This window comes from Orcinus orca, chromosome 11, assembly GCF_937001465.1.
Source record: "Orcinus orca chromosome 11, mOrcOrc1.1, whole genome shotgun sequence".
In the NCBI taxonomy this organism is placed as follows: Eukaryota; Metazoa; Chordata; class Mammalia; order Artiodactyla; family Delphinidae; genus Orcinus; species Orcinus orca.
The window spans coordinates 49,650,634-49,674,867 of record NC_064569.1 but is presented as its reverse complement, the minus strand read 5'-3'; the positions used below and the strand labels follow the sequence as shown (position 1 = coordinate 49,674,867).

General features: G+C 37.3%; 1 protein-coding gene and 1 non-coding gene across 3 annotated transcripts in view; one reads left to right on the top strand and one right to left on the bottom strand.

Annotated features, from left to right (window-relative positions):
* MON2 (MON2 homolog, regulator of endosome-to-Golgi trafficking) overlaps nucleotides 1–22,609 on the bottom strand; it is a 121,119-nt gene extending 98,510 nt beyond the window's left edge. For both annotated transcript variants that reach the window (XM_004276583.3, XM_012535478.3), the window contains exons 1-2: nucleotides 22,132–22,609; nucleotides 7,576–7,639 (exon numbers count right to left, since the gene is read on the bottom strand). In XM_004276583.3, coding sequence (XP_004276631.1) covers nucleotides 7,576–7,639; nucleotides 22,132–22,242 — 175 coding nt within the window. In that variant the 5' untranslated portion in view covers nucleotides 22,243–22,609. The remainder of the gene's footprint in view (nucleotides 1–7,575; nucleotides 7,640–22,131) is intronic.
* On the top strand, nucleotides 14,366–14,472 carry LOC117203959 (U6 spliceosomal RNA). Its single transcript, XR_004486944.1, has one exon. It is a non-coding gene; the product is annotated as a U6 spliceosomal RNA (small nuclear RNA).
* Nucleotides 22,610–24,234: the final 1,625 nt, after the last annotated feature.

Genomic DNA, 24,234 nt, shown 5'->3' with positions numbered 1-24,234 from the left:
CAGCTAAGAGAAGGCAAATATGACTGGCAAAGAACAGTGTTTTCAAAAAAGCTCCCCTGCCTTATTTCCTTGTTTTCTTGTTCATAAAGATTTTGAATCAAAACCAGAGACATAAAATTTCCATAACAATGTCACAAAACATTTTACATGAGTGATTAAAAGATGACAATAAAGCTCAAAAAATACTATTCTGAAGCAGTAAATATCCTGCTATATTCAATTCTGCCAGAATCAATGAAGTACGACGCCATCCTTAACTCTGCAGAATATTCCAAATTATTAAATCTTGTTCAGGCAAATATAAGTTTTCAATACTAACAAGTGGCACTTATAATTTTTATTACATTAACTTGTGTTTCTCATTTGAGTATCACAATACTCATATAGAGTTTATAGGGTATGATTTGGACCAAGTAAAACAATAAGTAGGTGGTAAAACCAGAAACTGAAAATGTCTTCTAATCCCGGGTTCACTATTCTTCCCACAACATTATGCTGCCACTCTTTAAGGTAAACAGCATTTGATGCAAATGGAAATTAAAAGAGTCAAAAGTGTCTAATAGAAACCAATTGCCTGAAGTCTTCAGATGAATGAAGAAAAACAATGTACTTTCATAGAGGCTCTGATGACAATGATTTTTAAGACACACCCATATCGCCAGAAAGAAAATCAGTGCCAATTACCTTTGCCAATTAAACTATGATACGATGCATTCTAATCACTTATACTTTTTCCTCACAATTTCATACTCTAGGCCAAGAAGGCCATTGTTATTTCTTATCTTTTTGATAATAGCCATTCTAACAGGTATAAGGTGATATCCTTATTGTGGTTTTGATTTGCATATCCCTGATGATTAATGATGTTGAGCATCTTTTCATGTATCTGTTGGCCATCTGTATATCTTCTTTGGAAAAAATGTCTATTTAGATCTTCTGTCCAATTTTTAATTGGATTGTTTGTTTAGGATGCCTCATTGCTTGAGAGTACTTCACTACTGTCTCTGAGATATTCTTCTAAGCTAATGACACCCATTCTGCAGGCTTTGATGGTGGTGCTTTTTTTGACCTTACCATAAGATGTTAACAGAAAGTTTTTGCACAACAACTAGGGTGACATTTCAAATAGCAATGAAACTTACGTGATACCAACAATGCACCGTTAACTCAACTGATGTGACAGTATGAACAAGTTCACACATGCACTGAAAAAGACAACTACAACACTATCTGGCCCACAGTGATTCTAAGATGCCATTAATTGTAAAATGCATACCAATTTGGGGAATATTAACATGTGAAAAAACTGTGTATCTTAGAATGAATAAAATAAGGTGAGTTACACTGAAATATTGTATACATGTCAGTCACAGTTATCCGGATCTATCATGCTGAGTTAAGGTAATAATAAAAGTAATTTTTAACTCTATTTTAATGTAAGTCAAAGGCACCCTTCCTACTTTTTTTTCTCCCAGTTTATATGAGAATATAATGGTCAAAGGAAATTTCTGTTATCCAGAATAGATGATCAAGAACAACCAAAAAATAAAACCTATTGATCTATTCTGTTTTTTGAAGCATAATGTGAAAAACGGAAACATATCTACCATATCTAGATCACAATGAAGTAATATAAAGGTCGTTTTTTAGAAGTTTCTAATTATTTTTCTCTTCTGTTAAATGTCATAATGGTCCTAAGAAGCAGAAATTAATTCTACTCTTCTAATTGAGCAATTGCTGCTTTCTCTTTATAAACAATAATTTTAATTACATGCACTTAAAGGTGGCTTTACATAAAAAGCTTCCTACGGGTTTAGACTTTAGAAACCACATTGAGGAAAAGGCTGTGCAGCAATATAAAGACATCTTGCCTTAACCATTTTTTAAAAAATCATTCCATGGAAAAAAGAGGAAAAGGTCAACTCTTTTTAATCAAAACTTGGTGGGTGGGCGGTGGGGTGGGGAGAAAAAAAGTTTAATTTCTACCTAAGTCCCTTAAGAAGCACAACTCCTTTAACAGAATAACACTGTGTGTTTGATAAATATATTTTACTTCCAAATTTTATAACTGTGAGATCAAATGATGCACTTTCACACACCTGAAAGAGGTCCAGCAGGTCCCCATATCCTAGGGGTTTCCTTGCTCTGAGCAGTTTCACTGCAAAATTGCAGTTTTTATCCTGGAAAAAAAGAATTAAACTAGGATACCCCACTATGAATCACACTAATAGGGGTTAATAAAAGTTTTATTATAAATTTTAACAGTCATTAAATAACATATTATAATTCTTGTGAAAGAAATAAAATGTGATGCAGACATGATTGCTACCCTCAAAACCCTTAAAATCTAGTTATGGGAAAGACTGATATTTCTAACAGTAAAAAAATTTTAATGGTTCAAAATGTCTGAAAATATTTTAAATGATTCAATATGAGGACAAATAAAAGTATGAGCAGCTTCATCTTAAAAGTACATTACAGGAAAAGGAAGAATGATGTTGGTACAATCGGTTAGTAATTTTGCAAAAGAAAAAAAAATCTAGGTCCTCAAGTCACCCCATATATTATAAAGAAAAAATCAAACCATAGAAAAACTAGAAGACAATGAAAATGATTATCAACTATGTGGAAGGAGGAGGACTGCCTAAGTGGAGAGCAACAAATAAGAAAAATTAGTTAAATTATGTAAAAATTAAAAGCATCTAGATAAAAAATTAAAAGGTAAATGATGCAGAAAATATGATAAACATGATGAGAAGTTAATATTTTTGCTATATAAATAGCTCAACTTGATAAAGAAAACACAAAAACTCCAAAAAAAGTAATAATAAAAAGAAAATAATTTAATAATTCAGAAAAAAATGTTCAACATTAAAAAGAAATGTCAATTAAAATGAGAAGCCATTGCTTGTTCAATTACCAAAAAGATTTTTTAAAATAATCATCTGGCAAGGATGCTATAAAAATATACTCACATACTGTCAGTAAAGGCATAAACTTTTACCTTTTCAGAAAGCGGTATGATGACAAATTCTAAGAACATGTTCATGCCCTTTAATTTAGTAATTTCATTTCTAGAAATGTATCTTAAAGAAATAATTCTAAATATTGAAACATGTCTAACATAAAGGAATTGTTAAATAAACTACAATCACTTGATGAAATATGGAACAATTTAAAAAATTAGAAAAGATGGCATCAAAAAAAGTATATATACGGGCTTCCCTGGTGGCGCAGTGGTTGACAGTCCGCCTGCCGATGCAGGGGACACGGGTTCGTGCCCCAGTCCGGGAGGATCCCACATGCCGCAGAGCGGCTGGGCCCGTGAGCGATGGCCGCTGAGCCTGCGTGTCCGGAGCCTGTGCTCCACGATGGGAGAGACCACAACAGTGAGAGGCCCGCATACCGCAAAAAAAAAAAAAAAAAAAGTATATATGATATAATATTATAAAAGGCAGGATACAAATTAAAACTGTTTAATGTTTTTTAAAAAAGGGGGGAAAACAATAAATAAGAACACATTATATGGCAGAGAAATCTCTCTGACCCATTAGGTCAGTTTGTGAGCAAGGCATTAAGTACAGCCCCCTGTATCTTCTATCCCAGATTATAGGAATAGTCTACCAACAGACCTCTGTCTTACTGATGATACGCTGAAATATACCTTTCACACTGCTGTCAGAGTAATGTACAGAGTATAAAAATATTAATATGAATGTGTCACCTTCCTGATTCAAACTTTTTCCATCAAGCTGCTCAGGAAGTTACACAATGGCAACAGTGGGATAGAGTATCCAAATAGATCGAACTGTTTTATACCGCATGTATTTAAGTAACTTCCCTTACTTACAGCTTCTACACCTTGTTTGCCTGGCTAACTCCTTTTCAAGCATCAAGACTCAGCTTCAGACTCCCAGGTTGGGTTAGGAGCCTTCCCAATGTTCTCGTAACAAGCCTATCTATACTTCCATCTTGGCATTTACCATACAGCCTCAGAATTTTCTGTTTAGGGTCTGTCTCCTTCATTACTCTATTAACTGGCTGACATGAACTAAATATGACAAAATTCATGTACTCAAATAATCATAACATGAAAAATTAAAGAAAGGTAGAAAAATATACTAGAGGCAGAACTCAGAGACTTACTTGCATTTTGGAGTGACTCATTTATTAGCCTACATTTAAGGAGGGCTTACTATTTATTTCCCATGTAATGTGCTAACTACTAGCAATATAAGGGAGAATAAGATATTGATCCTGACCTCAGGAAGTATGTCATCTGGAAGGGAAAATTTCTGGCAAAGAACTCCAAAAAGTAAATGGAGGAGCAGGTAAGCTAAACAGAATGAATGGCACAAACATACTTTTCAAATATATTTCTTGTATTAACATATAGATTGCAGGTGAATTATATTACCCATCTTCGTATCTCCTCTAGTGATTCTTACATAATTATTTCTTTATTAAGAATATGTTATATGATATATTCTATAGATGTCTGCAAAATATCACAAGTATATGTACTAATAAAATATACTGAAAAATATCAACAAATTACCTTTTAATGTCAGAAAAAAAATTCCAAAGTATATTTACTCACTGCTACTTAAATTAGAGACCTTTTAGTAATAAGACTATGTAGATATAAAAAGGATGAGGGAAACTGTGAGGAAAGAAGAACACAAATCATACATAATGATTATCTATGTAAAAATTCTCTATGCATACTGACAGTAGATGAAAGCAGTCATAGGTGGATGTAACTGTTATGGTTTTCAGTTAGGGGTTAAATATACAATTTTAAAATATCACAACTTCATTGAGCTCCTTGTTTCAAATATTTATTAAAATAGCAGATTCTCTGTTTATGTAATTTCTGTGTAACACAAGCCTTCTCAGTCAATTTCAAGTATATTTATTGTAAGCTGGGATAATAAAAACAATTTGTAATATATGGCAGTCAAATGTAAGATTAAGGCACCTGGACTTCTAAATGAAAAACTTTATGTTGCTTGCTATCTCTCATTTGCAGTTTTATCTTTAAAGAAAAAGGCAATGTTGAGATAATGATCTGTATATTTGCATCGATGCTGACATTACCTGGCATAGCATTCCCACTTATGTCAGCATTCATGACAGCAGTGAAAACAAAGAAAAATAAACATTAAAGGAGGATGCTTAAAAGAAGGGGAGATGTAAAGCAAAGACTTATTCTGTAATGTAAATAAACTTTCCTTGGAAAATAAATCTAAGAAAACTAAAGTTGGTTAAAATCTATGCTAAGTACTGTTTAATCAGATTAGTCAATCCTAATTAAGGGTTCTGATTTTTATAGCAACCTTTTATATTTTCTGAATATGCAGAGATATCTGAGAATTCAGTATCTCATTTCATTGAGACTCCTCAATTGTTTGATATCTTTAACATCCATTACAGCACAGAAGTAGTAACCTATAGTCTTTAGAACTACAGAGAAGTAAACACTTCTCAGGAAATAAAAAAGTTAACTAAGAATTTTTCTCGGTGTTAACTATACCTTGAATTAAGTACTTTAGAAATGACATATTGACAAATTTAAACTCTTTCCTTTTTCTTAGGAGCCTTTGATTTTTCAAGATGACAGTGGTCTAACATCTACAAATTTTAACTTATCAATTGCTATAAATACTTGGTTAAAATACTAGAAAAAAGTTTAAATGTTAATATAGCTCCTCAAGTACATGGTTGGATGCTCTGGATATTATAGCATGAACTATTAATTGTATGTGCATAAAGATTTGTTCTAACTTGATTTAAATAAAGCTAACTGAATTAAAATGAAATTAATAGCCAGCTTATATATTAAACTCATACTGAGACAAAATTTTTCTTACTTGTCCTTAATATGAATTAGACACTTTACTTGGTACAGAACTCTGTAACAGACAGTGATTCTCTGAAGAAATCAGTCTTTTTAAAAATTCTATCAACTACAGACTTAATGAAATTTTCTATTATTGGAGATTAAGGACTTACCATGATATCAGCAATGACAGTAGCAAACGTAAATATTTGTAATGATATTCTAATATGATTGGACTACGATGTCTCCAACTTAAAATTACCCAGGCCCATAATTTATCTTGAAACATTAATTTCCTCAGGTAGCTAATCAACCCAACATGCATCTCCCAAACCCACTTGCCCATCCTCCCAATCCAACCATACATACCTGTGCCTTTACCCACCACTTCACTATACCCCTTTTCTCAACATGCACACAGAGCATTATCCAATGCTGTGAATAATGTTATAAAACTCTTTGGTGTTTTGTCAGAATATTCAAAATCAGAGAAGCTGTGAAAAACAGGTGCAACTTAACAGGGCTAACCCTAAGCTGACAAGTGAAATCCACTCTCACCTGTCACCCCTAAACTGCCCCCTAAGTCTTCATTATATTTTGTAATACTGTTTGAAATTCCACCATTTAGGGATTTACTGGTATTCTTTTAAAAATGTAAAGAGACTTAAGAGAGTTAAAGAGATTCTTTACTATTTGGACTTTGTGTAAATTAACTTAATAGGACTGCTTTTCTCCTATAACTAGCTGAGACCAATAGCACTACTGGAATTGGAAATGCAGATTGAAGGATCAGCGAAGTAAGCAATGGTTAAATATAAACACTTGGGAGGGAGTACATAGTGTCAAAACCTCACGATACCGTGACAGCACACTGCAGCAGGAAGAACATGGGCTCTGAACAGCCTGGGATTTGAATCTGATTCCACCACTTACCATGCGACCTTAGGCCAGTAACTTAAATCTCTTTGCATCTCAATTTGCTCTATTATTAAATAAGAGTATTTCCCCACAAGGTTGTCATATAAGAAAGAGTGGCCCAAATGCCTCACATGTAACAGATTCTCAAAAAATGCCAGTTTCCTTCTTTTCCATGTTCATTATTGAGGCAAGAAGAGAAAGGCACCAAGGAAAAGAAAGAAGCAGACTGAGTATCAAAAGGGTGCCAGACAGAAACTCTTGAAAATTCCTCCCTGAAAAGCAGGGTCAATCAAAAGAATGTTAAGAAAACACTTTTCTCTGTTTTTTCCCATTTTTTCTTCATGACCATGTTGTCTTAGTCTCAGGACTCAAAACTCATATAGTACTACTAAATTTTTAATGCTATATTATGACCTTATATTGTATTAAAGATAAAATAGGTCTTAGAAGGTGGTCTGAGAACCAATCTTCCATTCAATTCAACAAATATTAATCGAATGTCTCTTATGGGTAAGATGTATCTTAGGTGATTGATAAGAGGTGGAGGACAATACAAAGATGAGTAAGAAAGATCCTTTCCTTCAAGGAGTTAGTAGTTTTAAGTTTTCTGATTTCAGAGAATCGTACAGCATTCATCTCTGGGAAACCCAATTAGTTCATAAATTAGGGACTCTCACATGTTCTTTATTATCATGGATAGCATGTTGGGGCATAAGAAAGAGATGCTATAAAAAAAACTTATGGGTTTTAAGATTCTACTTTTACTATTAGTCAAATTTTCATTAATTGTTGAATTTTTAATGCAAAAAAATTACCTGCCAAAATTTCGGTGTTTCGTGCAGCTATTGTTTTAACTTTTATTATTCCTGATTCAGCAGCCTGCAAGAATAAAAATAATTAGAACATAAAACTTACTATTAACATGAATTATCTAGGGAAAAGAAATCATATATGATAAAATATCAAGCACAGAGTCAGTCACTATTATTTTTTTATTTTCCAAACTTCAGATACTAAAGCCTAGTGGTGAAACACACATTAAATGGAATAAAATGTGATTAATTTGATTATTCACATGTAAACTCTGTACTACAGCATGTTGCCTTTCTATGCCTTAAAATGCACCTGGAGGGCTTCCCTGGTGGTGCAGTGGTTGGGAGTCTGCCTGCCGATGCAGGGGACATGGGTTCGTGCCCCGGTCCGGGAAGATCCCACATGCCATGGAGCGGCTGGGCCCATGAGCCATGGCCGCTGAGCCTGCGCGTCCGGAGCCTGTGCTCCGCAACGGGAGAGGCCACAACAGTGAGAGGCCTGCGTACCGCAAAAAAAAAAAAAATGCACCTGGAATCCCTAGTCTCTCACATTTAAATCTTCAGAAAATAAAAAATAATAAACAAAAACAAAGCCTAATGAAAAAAATTAGGTTTCTCTTTCCCATTTCACACTTCTCTCTCAACCATAAAAAAAATTTGCAAAACACTGCAAAATCAAGTAAAACTGCCTTGAGTTAGGAGAATGAATAACTAAGAACTCTGTCACTACTTTTAGATTGCATTTTTTTAAACACCCATTCAGTTTTCATAAGGTGTCTCAATCACTTCAACATAAGTATGTTGAGCTGGCAGTACTTGAAAGTCATATAGCATTTTACACTATGCCACAGAACTGTGGTGTTCAATATGGGAGTCATTTGGCTACATGTAGCTACTAAGCACTTTATATGTGGCTAGCCTGAATTGAGTTGTGTTCTAAGTATAAAAAATACATGAGATTTTGAAGACTTAGTATGAAAAAAAGAATGTAAACTATCCCTTAAATATTTACATTGATTAAATGTTGAAATGATAATATATACTGGATTATATATGTACTGGTTTGAATATACTGGGTTAAATATGATATATTATTAAAATTAAATGTTTCTTTTTACTTTTTTAATGCAATTTAAAATTACATATATGGATTGCATATTCAGCCTACATTATACTTCTACTGGACACTGTTGACATAAAATATTGATATATAACATCCATTACAGAAATTCAGGACATTTTTACTATCAAGAAATATGCCTATTTTATACTTATATTGATCTCCATACCTCCAAAAATAATAAATACTCATATATGTTCAAGTTTTCCTATTAATTTGCTTGCTACTTGTTCATTGATTTTTATCTCCTACTGTTTACTAAGGGACAAGTGGTAGCAGGCTCTAAAGGTTTAAAAATAATTATGGAAGAACCCAGTGTCCTTTGGGTTATTAGGTTGAGGACCAGTGGATTAATGCATAAAACAAATAACACACTGTAGGCTATACGATGTATAGTAGACCTTTGTCATTTTGCTGGCTTCCAAGAACCTGAAGCCGTTGTCTGTGATCGGAGAACTCAACTTTATGAGTTTTGATGCAAGACAGAGCCTATCTTCCACTACTCAAAATTTAAAATGCCAGATACTTGTTTTCCCACATACCCTGGCAGCCTCCGATTATCCAAACAGGCACACCCGCCAGGAATTATGAATACGGAGGCTAGTGGCACAGAAAAGCAGAGACAAGATGGAATTCTGTCTGACAACAGCCACAGTGGAGCCAGCATCTAGTTTCCAAGGGCAGTGACGGCAGCAGAACCAGTGGTGGCATGGGGTGGCCAGCACAACCAGCAGTGCAATCTAAGGCACCCAGTCACTGTTCAGCAGAGACAACAGTAATGGTCTCACTGGCAATGAGTTTTGCTGTGGTTCTTAGCTGTTCAGCCTCCCTTCGTTCCTGTAATTTCTAAGGCTCACTCCATCCAGCCTTCTACCAATTCTGTGAGACCCTCAATGTTTTATCAGTAAACTTAATTTCTGCTTAAATCAGCCCGGGTCAGCTTTCATTGCTCACAGCTAAGAAGCCTAACGGATATACTACAACTCACTTCTACAACTTTAAGAGATGGAAATGTCCCATATTAAATGAACATAGCTACTAGCAGGAAAATATAGTCAAAATAAATTACTCCAGGGAAAAATTATTGAGTTTCTGATTATCTGGGGGCAGTGCATATTAGAAACACCAAGAGCTTTAAAAAAAAAAAAAGCTTGATGCCCAGGTTGCAACCCATTTCAATTAAATCAGAATGACTGCCAGTGGGAGTCAAGCACTGGTAGTTTTAAAAATCTTCAGGTGATTCCAATACGCAGCAAAATTTAAGAGGCTACTGTAATAACATAAGCAAAAGATGATGCTGGATAGGCCTGAGGTGACAGTGACTGAGATGGTAAAGGAGTGGTCAGATTCTGGAAACACTATGAAGATGTACAAACCACAACAAATTTACTACTATAAAAGTTCAGTAACACCGAAATTATTATGTATACTTTGTTATATTCATACACCATCTCAAACTCTCTTAGGTAATTTTCTTACTGAGCCAACTGAAATTAATCTGTGGTCACTGAGCTTTCTTCCATCATCATTTTCAAATGTTCAAACTCTCCCCCTCCTTACTAAGGCCCTATGTACCCTGCATATGCTCAATTCAGTATTTCATTCTATTTCAGGATCAACAGAGACTGATCAAACTAAACCATCATAAATCCCAATGTAATCTGTCCTAACTTCCTGAATTCTAGTCAGTTTCCAAAATCAGCAGTGTAGCATAGTGGATACTAGATGCAGGTAAAGGATTTCAAATTTGCCAGACACTATTTTGATTTCCTCAGATAAATAAGAATTGACCCATGTATGAATCATAAACAAGTTATGAAAAATATATATTTAACAAATATTTTTATATGTACACACAATAAGGAAAATAATGAGTGCTTTTTCCTTAAGTAGTTCCAAAGTAACAAGTGTTTTAAAAGATATATAACCAGTATTTTCATTCAAAGACTCAAGAAATCACCAAAAGGACTATTTGTTACCTCAGATATAATTAGAACTATCTCACAGCTCCTAATTTTTTACATCCAACTTTCTATTGTCAAACTTTGAAACTGAACGATCTTATTCTCATAGGTACCCTGTGTTACTGGAAAGTTCCACTATCAATGTTTATTGACAACAGTTGTATATCACAGTCCCCCTAGTCACTACAGTGCTACTTCATACCTCAGCCTAGCCTACATCTTTAAGTGTCCTGTATAAATGCAAGTATTTAGCCCAGATTTCCTTCTATTTATCAGAGACTGTCTGTGTGAAGAAGAGTCTTTAACTTCTTGCTTTAAAAGCAACCCCTACTCTGATTAGATACTTATATATCCATAGGGGAACTACTCAATTTTTTAATATAAATTTTATTTGTTTTATTTTTGGCTGTGTTGGGTCTTCGTTCCTGTGCACAGGCTTTTCTCTGGTTGTGGCGAGCAGGGGTTAGTTACTCTTTGTTGCGGTGCACACGCTTCTCATTGCGGTGGCTTCTCTTGTTGCAGAGCATAGACTCTAGGCATGCAGGTTTCAGTAGTTGTGGCATGTGGGCTCAGTAGTTGTGGCTCGTGGGCTCTAGAGCACAAGCTCAGTAGTTGTGGTGCATGGGCTTAGTTGCTCCGCGGTATGTGGGATCTTCCCAGACCAGGGCTTGAACCCATGTCCCCTGCATTGGCAGGCGGATTTTTAACCACTGCACCACCAGAGAAGCCCCTCAATTGTAAATATAGTTATTTTTTTCCTGAATTGGCCCTTATGGGGAAAAAAAAAAGTGTCAGTTCTGTAGACTTGAATAGGGATGATATAAGTTACGGTGGGAACCTAAAATCTCTATTCCTGAGGGCAATCTATGAGTTGGGAAACAAAACCAAAAGTATTAAATATACTGCAGCATTTAATATTTGTTAACCTTAAAATTAATGTCTCTCAAGAAATATTTTTTTTCTCTTTCTCAAAATTCCTTGCTTACCCAAATAGACACACCCACCAGGAACTCTGAATATGGAAGCTAGCAGTATAGAAAAGCAGAGACAAGAGAGAATGCTGCCTCCTCTTTCAAGAGCACACAGAATATGCTTGGCCTCACTTCTCAATAAACTATTCCTGGGCAATCTCAATCCTATGGTTTCAATTACTTTCTAAAGGCTGAAGAATCCTAAATTATATTCCTGTCCCTTAACTGTCTCCTAAACTACAGGATTTATTAACCTATATATTTTAAAGGCACCTTAAATTCCAAATATTCAAAACGGATGCTATTATCTCTCACACACACCCCCAACTTCCACCTCAGCCCCAGAAAAACCTATTTCTTCTTCCTATAATCTTTATTTTTCCGAACAGCAGCAGCACCCATCCAGTCACTGACCAGACACCTGGGGCTTCTCCCTCATCCCACAAATATAATCAGCCACAAAGGCTATGTAGCGAACATCTCTTATACTCTTTTTTTCTTCTCAAATGCCACTTCTACACCTTAGTTCAAACTTCTCATTATCAACCTAAACTAAGAGATTTCTCTACTTCAAATCTTGTCCTCCACCCATTCACTGTCTCAAGTCTTCAACGGTCCCCCAGAACCCACCTCTACTAGTGTTTCTCAAAACTGAGTAGTGTAAGGACATCTTTTAAAAGTTAAAAAAAAAAAAATCTCATGGACCTATCCAGTCAGTGACAAATTTAAGTATTTATAAATAAAATTCGGAATCAACTCCTTATTTTTATAGCTCTTAAATTATAAAGCCAACACATTCACAATAAAGTGAACACTAAGGTAATGTGACAAATAAAGCTTTGCTGAAATTAAAACACTGCTAACAACATGAAGATAGTGCAGGTTTTTCTGATTTTGGCACTCCTGTAGTACCATGAGCAGTGACAGAAATAATTTTTTCCACCACCTTCTTTCTATGGCAAGTATCAAAAAGCCCTTCCATCTTTGTGGGCTGTCTATGGTTTGTACCTATGGTTGATCCCATTCCTCCTATGACATGTCTGTTTCTCTACTCTAGCTGTAAGCCCCATGAGGATAAGAAATATATTTCATTCATCTCCCCATATTACTAATGCCTATCACAGTGCCTAGCATACAGGGGCTATGTAATGAACATTTCTAAATAAACAAATGAAAAGTTCTAAACAGAGGGAGGGACTTTACTCCCCACTCACTGAAAAATAAAAATACGGTGGAAATTTGATCCAGAGATTGACAAAATGTCATCAGGACTGCAGTTTCATTTCTCTACCATTCTCTTGGTTCTGTCCTGTTCCCTGGGTAGGTTCATCCTCAGGCTGCTCCCAATCTTGGCAATAAAATTAGTTCCAGCCATTCTACACCTCACAACTTCATATGACACTATCCAGAAAGAGAGAAAAGATCTCTTCCAGTAGCTCTTGAGGAAGAGAGAGGAAGCTTTCCCTTTCCAGGATCACTCACTGGCATTATGTGACTTGGGCAGAAATAGAGGTGCGGATAGGGAGGGTTAAATTAGATTAAACTAATCAAGGTATCCTGGAGCAAGGAATGAGATTAATTCATCTAAATTCAAAGGGTTGAAAATGAAGGACGAGTGCAGCCTACCACTGAAAGAAGTAAGAGGGAATGAATGCTAGGAAGGGAGTTAGCAAATGTCCACTACTAGAACCACATACAAATTTACAATAATAATAATACGCTTCTCTTCACCAAAGCTTCTATGTTGTATTTTAAAAAACAAAACAAAAACATATTTACTTTTTATAACATCTATGAGAGTAGAGCCTCAAAATTAAAACAAATTTACCAAAGCTCCAAATTAATTATTCACAGGATGTAGCATGAAACAAGAGCTAAAGAAGAAATGTGAAATTCAAGTTAATGGCAAGTTAAGGAGAATAATGTACTCAAAAGATACTAGGGAGGTATGAAGCTGCCTGTAGACTTATGATTTCAGATGTCAGGTAAAATCAAAAGACCTAAAGTCAAGTCCTCACTTGGGAATACCTAATAGATCTAGAACACTCCCTAGAGGACAATATCCTCATTAAACAATTACTACATTGAAACCAATAAACTTTTCTTCTGTTACATGTAATTAGCCTAAAATCCCAAAGCTCTGAAAAATATATACCTATATGGCATCCTATTCAAAACCTCTGGACTAAAAAATAGAAACAAAACAAACAAAGAGAAACCTCTGGCTTGGGGGCTTCCCTGGTGGCGCAGTGGTTGAGAGTCCACCTTACGATGCAGGGGACGCGGGTTCACGCCCTGGTCGGGGAGGATCCCACATGCTGCAGAGCGGTTGGGCCCGTGAGCCATGGCCACTGAGCCTGTGCGTCTGGAGCCTGTGCTCCGCAACGGGCGAGGCCACAACAGTCAGAAGCCCGCGTACCGCAAAAAAAACAAAAAAAAAACCTCTGGCTTCTAGGAAACAAATTTCCTTTAAGATACATATCAAATGAAAGACTGAAGTGCAGATTACATGTGGATAGCTAAAGATATATATGTGGTACCCCTACATATATGGTATCCCTTTTTTTTCCTTCTTTAAAAATTTAATCTCCTACAAGTATCTAATTAGCACCTCTCAGAAATACAAATGCTTTGAACTATGATGGACAGAAGGACAAAGAAAGATGCAAAACTGACCCTTAAGGAGAAATTTAGAAAAGAAATACCATAGCAGAAGGTAAAATATAAGAGTTATAAGGGTGCTCGCTTCGGCAGCACACGTACTAAAATTGGAACGATACAGAGAAGATTAGCATGGCCCCTGCACAAGGGTGACACGCAAATTCGTGAAGCGTTCCATATTTTTAAAGATGATTAAAAAAAAAGAGTTATAAGGAAATAACTTATAAAGTAAGCTTAAATGAAAGTTAAGAAAGCAGAGGAAAACATATTAGCTTGCAAAGTCTGGGCAGGAGCTGCAACTATTCTTGCCCCAGCACCAGCTAGTACATGGCACACAGCCGGTGTTCAAAAATTATCTCAGGAGCAAATGAATGAATATATGAATGAGTGAATTAGGGAAGAAATGAGAACATTATCTGTAAAGTTGGTTCATTCAGGCAACAAATAAATAAGCAACATGGGTTAAATTAAAGGTAGAATTTTAGCTATAAAAAAATGGAAGGAGGTGATTCCAGGACAGCAAAAGGAACCTCAAAAGCCACAGCATGGAAGAGGGAAGTAGTATTTGGAAATGGGCATATCTGGCATATGAAGAGAATATGGGCATATTTGGAGAATGAATAGCAGGCAATAGAGTTTGGCTGAATTATAAACACATTTGAGGAAAAACTGAGGGTGATGAAAGGTTGGGAAGATCAATAAGGTCTGAAATGCTATGCTGAGGAGTTCCTAAGTACAGAGTAGCCACTGAGAGTTTCTGACCTGTTCAGGTACTTTATTCCGGTGGTAACATACAGAGTGGTCTTTTGTGCCATTAATGCACATCAAAGCTCAGTCATAAGACTGAAACCTGGAGCTAGAATAATAGCTAAGAAAATAGAAAAGAGGTGAGATATGTTAGAAATTACAGAGCTGGAAGGAACATCTGACAATGAATACAATGTAAAGAGAGTTGAGGGAGAGAAGACAGCCACATATAACTAAGGTAAGCAACAGTGATAAATACCATTAACAGAACAAGTGAAATGTGGGGACAGGACAAGTTTTAGAAAAGTAAGTTCAATTACCAGAAGTTCTATCTGAAGTATGTGAAAGATACTCTGGTAGATGTGTTTAACAGACAGCTGGAAATACAGGTCTAAGCTCAGTAAAGAGAGCAGAGTTAATGAAGTAGACTTAGAAGTCATCAGCACTGTAGTAAGACCAGAAGCAATGGGAGTAGATGAGAGTGCAAAGGAGATGAGCACAGATAAAGAAGAGGTCTCAAGACAGAACTTGGGATACACCTATATGTAAAGAAAACGAGAAGGAATACTGAAAGAGGAAGGAGAAATAGGAAAGTAGAATGTTACAAAAGTCAAAATGAGAATGACGAATAGCAACAAATAGCCATGTTGCAATAGAGTCAATGGATGCAACATTCCTAACCTAGTGGAAAGACAGTATTTTACGCAACTCTTGAGTTAACTTCAAGAAGATAAAGGCAGGTTCTCATTGATTTTTGTATTTCCTGCCATGATTTACACTTAAGAAACTAACTTCTATTAAATGATAAGAGTAATAGCAAAACCCTCTATTTTCTACATGGTTAAAAATAAGCTACACTTCTATAAAAGAAAAAAGGAGGAAAATATTTTCATTTCTGGAGACTGTCTTCCTTTTTGGTTTATTAGCCTGAAACAATGTCTTTTATTTCTTCTATGTCACCAAAGCACAATGCTAAGAAGATAATACATTCTTTTTTGACTAAACTATGTTTTCATTGTCCTTTGCTCTCTATTCATTTTCATGAAAGTAAAAATACAATGGTCAAAATCTTAGTAAAAAAATAAGCTATGTATGCTTTACACTTTAACAATAAATTTCAGTGGCTATGGTACTAACTTTCATAAATATATAAAACACGCTAGAGACTAATCAAAAGCTTTTTAAAAAGCTCTCATTGTAAAATGCTCTTAGAATACTGCAATAAGCTTGTAAAATTTTCCTAGATGTCCTAGTGAAAATGTTACTGCTTGTATTACTCTTGAAGTTAACATCTAAAATATTTATCAGAAGAAGATGAATTTAATAGACCCTAGGAATCTAATGTACCTTTTCTGGAATAAAGTCAACGGCAGCATAAAAAAAAGAGTAGAGTCAAAATCTAAGATCACTAGCATGTCTACATAACTATGTAAAATTGCATTATACAGGAAAGTAAGTCTTGACCAAAATAATTTATAACTCCTTACCACACTTGTCATACTGCTCTGACTAGTGCTGACAAGTTTTTTGAATAAATTGTGAATACTTATTTCAGTGTATAAAACATGGATTTATTATTTATGCTGAGGGAAAGAACACAACTGGCTGTATCATGAGCAAATTTCTCTGACCAACGTCAACAGGAAGAAAACTATAGTACGTTATAGGATACTAAACAAAAACAGCTCCTAATTAAGCATGTATACATGATCCAGCCCTCATTCTTCACTGTCATAAGGTCCTGAAAATGAGATCTTCACCCTAGCAGAAGAGCCAGCTGACTTGGGCCTCAGTCCCCAAACAGCTGGTTGAAGGGAAAATCCTGTCATGGTAAGTAGAGGGCCTCTCTCTCACCAAGGGTCCCCGCTCAGCCAGCTAATGCATAAAAACAACAGACACTGAGGAACTCTACCACAGGAACCTTTGCTTTTATAGGCAAAAATCCCTGCCAACCAAAACTTAAATGTATAAGAAGAAACAAAGTACATAGCCTGGGAAGACTACTTGTGCTTCATTATATACACCCTTACTGATTCCACTTCATTTAAAAAGAGAGAGAAAAAAACCCATCCTCAATCCTAATTCTGACCACCTCAAGTCAAATGATCTTCATTCCCTTTCCTCTTCTATCACCCACTCCCTGGACTTCACCATCCTCTAGTGCAGCACCACTTGGCAATCTGAAATCCAATATCTCCACTTTTGTCCCTTTTGTCCTTATCCTTCTAGCTCTCTCACTCCCCAATACCACTGTTCTTGGATTAAAGTGTTCCAATTCAATTAAATTGCTGCTAGTCCCTTAACCTTTCCATCTTGCAATCAATCAAAGTTGTCTTGGATTGCCTTCTTTGGGAATCCAACCTAGATCTCATGATCCATCATCATTTCAACCACTTTTCCTGCGAAGACTCTTAAGTGTTCCAAGTCAATTTCTCCTTCACTTCTACAAAGTGATCCACTGCTCCCCTCAAACTTCCTATCACTATTTTCACCACAAACTACTCCTAGCAACAAGCTTGTTTCCTATCTTACCAAGAAAACAGAGGCCATAGGTCAAACTGTCCACAAATTCCTATCCCTCCATTATGCCCCTCGTTCAAATTTATTACATTCAAATCCATTTTTTTTCTTTTACCCTTCTTCTGTCAGAAGATAATGTGTCCCTTCTCAGATTGAAAGCCAGTTCATACACTTAAGCCCCTGAAACTCCAGCTTTCTCAGGGACCTTGCTCTAGCCAAGTATTCCCTTTCTCTCCCATATCCCTAACCTTAGTCACCCCAGCTGCCTCTTTCCCTTTAATGCTGTTATTTCCCAAAGTTCCTCCTGATATTCTCGTTCTATACACTCTTCCTGGGCCATTTTATCTACTCCTGTGGTTTCTACTAACATGTATAACTGACACGCCTAAATCTAAAATTCTAGACTTCCCTCTTAAGTACCAAACCATCATTTTCAAACACCTACTGATCATTTCCACTTGGATGTCACACATAAACCTTAAACTTAATATTCATGACTACTCATTTTCTCCAAAAACATTTTTTCCTCTTAGTGATTTACCCAGTTTCCCAAGCCAGAAACCTGGGAGGTATCACAGATTTCGCTTTCTACATTATAAAAAGGTCACTGTGCCCTGGTAATTTTACCTGCTAAATCTCTCTAATCCATACTCTCTCTTTCACCCATGTCTACCACAATGCAAGCCACTTTCTGTCTACCCCTACTGCTACCTCAGTGCAGACAATCATCTCTATAAAATTTGCTCTCTATGCCTCAATCTCAATCCCCTCTAATTCTTCCCTTCAGTACTGTTACTGTAATGTTACTGAATATAAATTTGATATTACTCCCTCTCTTAAAAAGCCTTAATGGCTTCCAATCACCTTCAGCATGAAATTTCTTTTACGTGGAATACAAACATGTGCTATTTCCTCTGCCTAGAATGACCCCCTTCTTCTCTTGGCTGGCTTCTACTCATCCTATAAAGACTCAGCTCAGGAATTACAAACTCGCTCTGACCACACTTCTAGGCTCAATTAGATCCCCCTCATCTGTTTCCACAGAGTAGTGCCTGCAAACAGAAATGACCAAAAAGGTTTTATTCGTTAAATACATAAAACCTCAGAGTTTCCTGCCTCTGCAGGCCACTGAATATCAATTACACCAAAGTGATTTTACAAAGTTTTAAAGTAATTTTTAAGACAATGAAAAAAACTTTTCATACAAATATTCCAGAACAAATTAGCTAGTATGCCTACACTAAAAAAAAAAAGGCTTCCCTGGTGGCGCAGTGGTTGAGAATCCACCTGCCAATGAAGGTAACATGGGTTCGAGCCCTGGTCCAGAAAGATCCCACATGCCATGGAGCAACTAAGCCCATGTGCCACAACTACTGAGCCTGCACGCTACAGCCCACAAGCCACAACTACTGAGCCTGCGTGCCACAACTACTGAAGCCCACACGCCTAGACCCCGTGTTCCGCAACAAGAGAAGCCACCACAATGAAGCCCGTGCACCACAGTGAGGAGTAGCCTCCGCTCGCGGCAACTGGAGAAAGCCTGCACGCAGCAACAAAGACCCAACGCAGCCAAAAATAAATAATAAAATAAATAAATTTATTAAAGAAAGAAAGAGAGAGAGATAAAGAAAGAAAGAAAGAGAAAGAAAGTTATACTGCTGAAGCATGAAAATTCATATTTAAGGAAAATAAGGAGAAAAAAGAGGAAGGACTATTGCTGTTATTATTTAATTACTATATTATAAAATGACAAAATGATATTATAGCCACTATAAAAACAACTTAATATGCAAATTTTTTGTAAATGAAAACAATTAAGTTGGAGAAAACTGTAGAAAATCCAAAGATAAGTAATAAATATCAGTAAGACATTATCCTTTATCAACACTCTTTTCTTCTGTTTTTGTAACAGATTTGAAATCTTAAAAAATCCAGCTTATTATTAAGAAAATATTAAAGCCAAGCACTATGGCCAAAAAGGTAGAAATTATTAAAACTTAAAGACTAAACATAGAATGTCTCACTTCATTCTACCTTGTTTATAAAGTAATGGAGAGGGAATTCCCTGGTGGCACAGTGGTTAAGAATCCGCCTGCCAATGCAGGGGACATGGGTTCAAGCCCTGGTCCGGGAAGATCCCACACGTCGCCGAGCAACTAAGCCCGTGCACCACAGCTACCGAGCCTGCACTCTAGAGCCCATGAGTCACAACTACTGAAGCTCGCGCGCCTAGAGCCTGTGCTCCGCAACAAGAGAAGCTACTGCTTGCCGCAACTAGAGAAAGCCTTCACACAGCAAAGAAGATCCAACGCAGCTAAAAAAAAAAAAAAAAAAAAAAAGTAATGGGGAAGGAGACAACCATTCCAAAGCACATATGCAGTTAGCACTGTATTGTATTAAGTTCTTGAGTAGGCTTTTAAGTAGTTCAAAATGACTATTTTGCAGATAATGTTTGTGAAGATACTGGGAGAATGTTAACCAGCAAATCAGTATACAGATGGAAAAGCTTCTTATACATAGAAAGGCTTTGCCTTAGGGTCTACCAAGCATACCTCTCCCCTGACCCCCACCCTCCTAAAAAATAAATACTACTAAAAACTTACCAGTTCTTTTAAGAACAAAAGTCAAAATACAGCACTGCTATCAAATTACCAGGGAAAATTTAATTCAACCAAAATATTTCTTGAAAGTCAAGCCTCTCTCCTAAAAAAACATCACTATTAGGCTAATGACTTCATTCTTGTTTTACACTTGTGACACAGTCAAGGTTTTTTTTTCAATTCCTAAAGGACTGCCCTAAGCATATTAAAAGTGCCACTGGTTAAGAAGTCAAAGTTCTTATATCCAACAAATTCTTGTGGAGCCTGTACTATACACAAAATTATGTATCAGAGATAATCACACCAAAAGTTACTTTTGCCATAACCTAGAAGACTAGGTGCAATTACTAAATACCTCTTTAGCTAAGGTTCAAGTAAAAAAAGCTAATGAGCTTTATTGAAAGTTCCTAGATTAGAAAGGGACTGAGTTTTAGAACTTTGTAAATTAGCTGTTTGGAGCTCTGAATGCATTTTCCAATAGAAATAATGTAATAAATGGCAATTAAATCCGCAAACCAGCCCACAAAAGCCTATGATACAGAGGAATCACAATTTTTATATGGATTATAAGAACTGGGAATAGCTGGTTCTATAAATTATTGTTAAAATTACAAAACAGGATTTGAAATTTTCTAATTTCCTTACAATTAGAACAGCCTATTTCTTTAAAATTATTTAAAATGGCCAAATTGTTTTTTTGTGTTTTTTGGCCAAATTCTGTAAAATACTTTTTATAACTTTGAACAGATCATATAGAGAAAATAATGAAAATCGATATCACAACAAACTACTGACTGAAATAAAACTTATAATAGTCATCTTTCCAAAAGTGGCACATCTGGTTTCCATCATTGGGTAGGTAATATTTTCTTACTTTATTAAAAAAAATACTAGATGGAGTTTGTTGAAGAATGATGAGACCAAAGCACTTACAGAAAAGTTAAGGTTCCTTAGAAGTCTAAAATTCAAACTTTATTGGGTAAGTTCTAATTATGAAATTGCAGGTACTCCAAACTACATTAAATAGGAAGAAATATAAAATAATTGCTTTTACAAAAATGTCACTGAAATATCTTATTTCAGAAACGTGAAAAGAAATTGAGTAGCATCTTTAAAAAGTTTAAGAAATAAAATGGCATCTTAAGATAAAAAGCCAATAGAGACTAAATGTTAATAATTTCAATTCAGGAACTATTTGGAGAATTTAATTTGTATATATTATTAACTTGAGCCTGTTTAATAATACGCTTTTTCCCTCTTAAGACTTTCTCATCATAATGTAATAAACCCACTATTTAACCCTATTTTACATCAGAAAGAAAACTGAAGCTCAAAGAGGTTAAGTAAGATGTCTTTCTGTTTTGCTAGCACTTAAATTCAGGTGTATTCTCTTTGACTCTAAGCCCAAACTTCTCAGTACAGTATTGCTCATAACAAGGCTTAAATGATTCCTGTGGCTCTTCACTATTTGTCCTAAGTCAGGTGTCTCTAGATAATTGAATACTTCATGAGATTGGTAAGAGTTAAGCTGCATGACCCATGACAAAGAAGGAAAGCTACTTCCAATTGAGCGATATATACTATAAACGCAAAGGGGCACAGACTGTACAACTATGATGATTAGTTTTTAGAAGCAACAAACATAAGTTTCTGAATCCTGCCGTGACCAATTTAGTGTTTGAAAACGGCCAGAAAAGGGGAGGGTACCATACACCTAGCTGAATTCGCTGAATCGGCTCAAGCCGCGAACTTCGTTCCTAAATCTGGTGGACAGGACGGTAGAGAAAATGAAAGCGCCTCACACTCGCCAAAGCAAACTATGAAAACGCTTGTGGAAAAAACCACCGGTTCGTACATCTGGAAAGGTGGAGGGCCAAAGGGGAATCAGACAGGGCTGGAGGCTGCAAGTGAAGGACGGGGTCTAACAGGACCGGCTATGCTCACCGTGCCTTCTCCCGAAGTCGCCCAAAGCTTACCTCCTTGACAGGTGGGAATTTCTTCTTGCATTCCAGGGACAGGGCCCGCAAGTCGCTCTGCATATTCTCCAGCAGCTTCTTAACCGCCTCGGGGCTGTTGGTGCCAGACATGATCCACCAAGCTCCGTGCCAATTTCTGAGCGGCGCAAACGAACTCCGGCACCTGTCAGCTCCGTGGGGCGACAGGCAGCTCCTTCCAGGAGCCTCCGGCCCTTGGGCTGTCCGCCTCTAGGGCTCCGCGGGGGCTCGGCCCAGCCTGGGCAGCGAGCCCGAGCGCCCCCGACAGCCTCCTCGCAACTCCCCCGGCTCTTATCCGAGGGGCCCCCGCAGTCGCCCCGCCCCGCTAGCCTCCGCCGGCTCTGGCAGAGGAGCCCACAAGGTGGGCAAGTCCCTCCCGCTGACGCAGGCTGGGCCACACCGGTTGTCACCAGCCAAGCTGGTGAGAAGCTTCAGCGCCGTCTCCCCGGACCTCCCAGACTCCCCGACGCCATTAGCCGAGTCGCCCACAATTCCGAGCGCGGCCGGGACACGTCAGCTGCACTTCCGGGCACCGCGGCCACCGCCTCCGCCGCGGCCAACCCGGGCGGCGAGCCTCAGGCAAGGCGTGGCCAGGGGCGTGGTCACGCTCCGGGCAGGCCCGGATCAGGCCCGGGGCGCTTCCCGGGGCCCCTGCTCCCGGCCTCCGAGCCGGCTTGAGGCGCAGTTTGCCTCGAGATTCGCTTCCTTTTAGGTGACAGGTGTCTGAATAGAGCCCCTGGTACTCGTTGTTGTACCTCTTTGCGTATGTTTGTGTTAAATTGTATTTCGGTGTAAACAGTTTGCTTCCTTTCGGATTAATCTTCGTCTTGTCCCTCTTCATTTCTGCCTCTTCGAATCTCGGGGCTAGTGGCCCCAAATCAACGCTTACCTTCTGTTAATTTTTTCCCCCTGAGGACCTAAATTGCAATTCCTCCACAAAGTTGTACAAAGCATGCTGGTGCACTTACTGCGGAGCCGTCACTTATTTTCCTAATCTGTAAAATGGAACATTAAATTGCCCTCTATTCCAAACCCTCCGCTGGTTTTCCATTTTGCCCAAAGTAAAAGCCAGAATTCCTCTTTTCACCTACCCGGCGCTCTGCGATCTGTCTCACCTCCTTTACTGCGTGTCTGTCTCCTCGCTAAAATGAAAGTTTCAGAAGCGTTGGGTTTTTTTGTTTTGTTTTGTTTTTTTCTGTTTTGTTCCCTGCTGTATCTCCAGTGTTTAGAACAGTGCTTGGCGCAAAGTAGGTGATCGATTAATATTTGTTGAATGAATGGATACCCTACTAAAAACAGCATTTTGATGCTCAAATAAGGAACCCATATAAAAGCCTTCATTAGGTCTGAAGTGCCAAACACATGGGAGGCAAAGATAAACAGAAACGTCATCTGTGCTTCTACGAAGATCCAGGTCACTATACTTTTGTCCAAAACATTTTGCAGCTAACGAGTAGGAAGCAAAGAAAGGTAGAGGGAAAGCCTGAACCAGGGTAAAGGTAGGAGATGAAGAAATGAACACCTTCAGACAACTGAGCTAATGACACCTTTACAGGACAGAAGACAGGGACCTATGAGATTTTCAGTGGGCGGCAGTGTTGGTTGTAAAATAAGAAGGCCTTGCACCACAAGTAATTTGTAAACTAAGCAATTTCTTTTTCTTTTTTTTCCTCTGAGACAAAGCAAAGCAAGGGTGAATAAAGGTGGCAGATGAGGTAAAAGTAGGGCGGTCCTAGAACAGTAGCTTGGATCATTTGTGCCTATCACACAACTTCTGGGAAACTTGACAGCTGTATTAAAAGATGTGAATTTAGCTAAAAAATAAAAACTTTGGCAGAATTGTCACAAAGGCAGCCACATACAATATGCAAAGGAATGGGCACAGCTGTGTTCTACTAAAGCTTTATTTCCAAAGAAAAAAGAAAAAAAAAACTTTGGCAGAATACAGGAATATGTGGCAGATGTTATTCTTGAGGTCCCAGGGAGCTTTTTAAAAATGAGCCTCTAATAACTGGCCTAGTAATCTATGACAAGTGTCCCCAACTCCCCAGGCCACCGATACTGGTCCACAGCCTGTTAGGAACC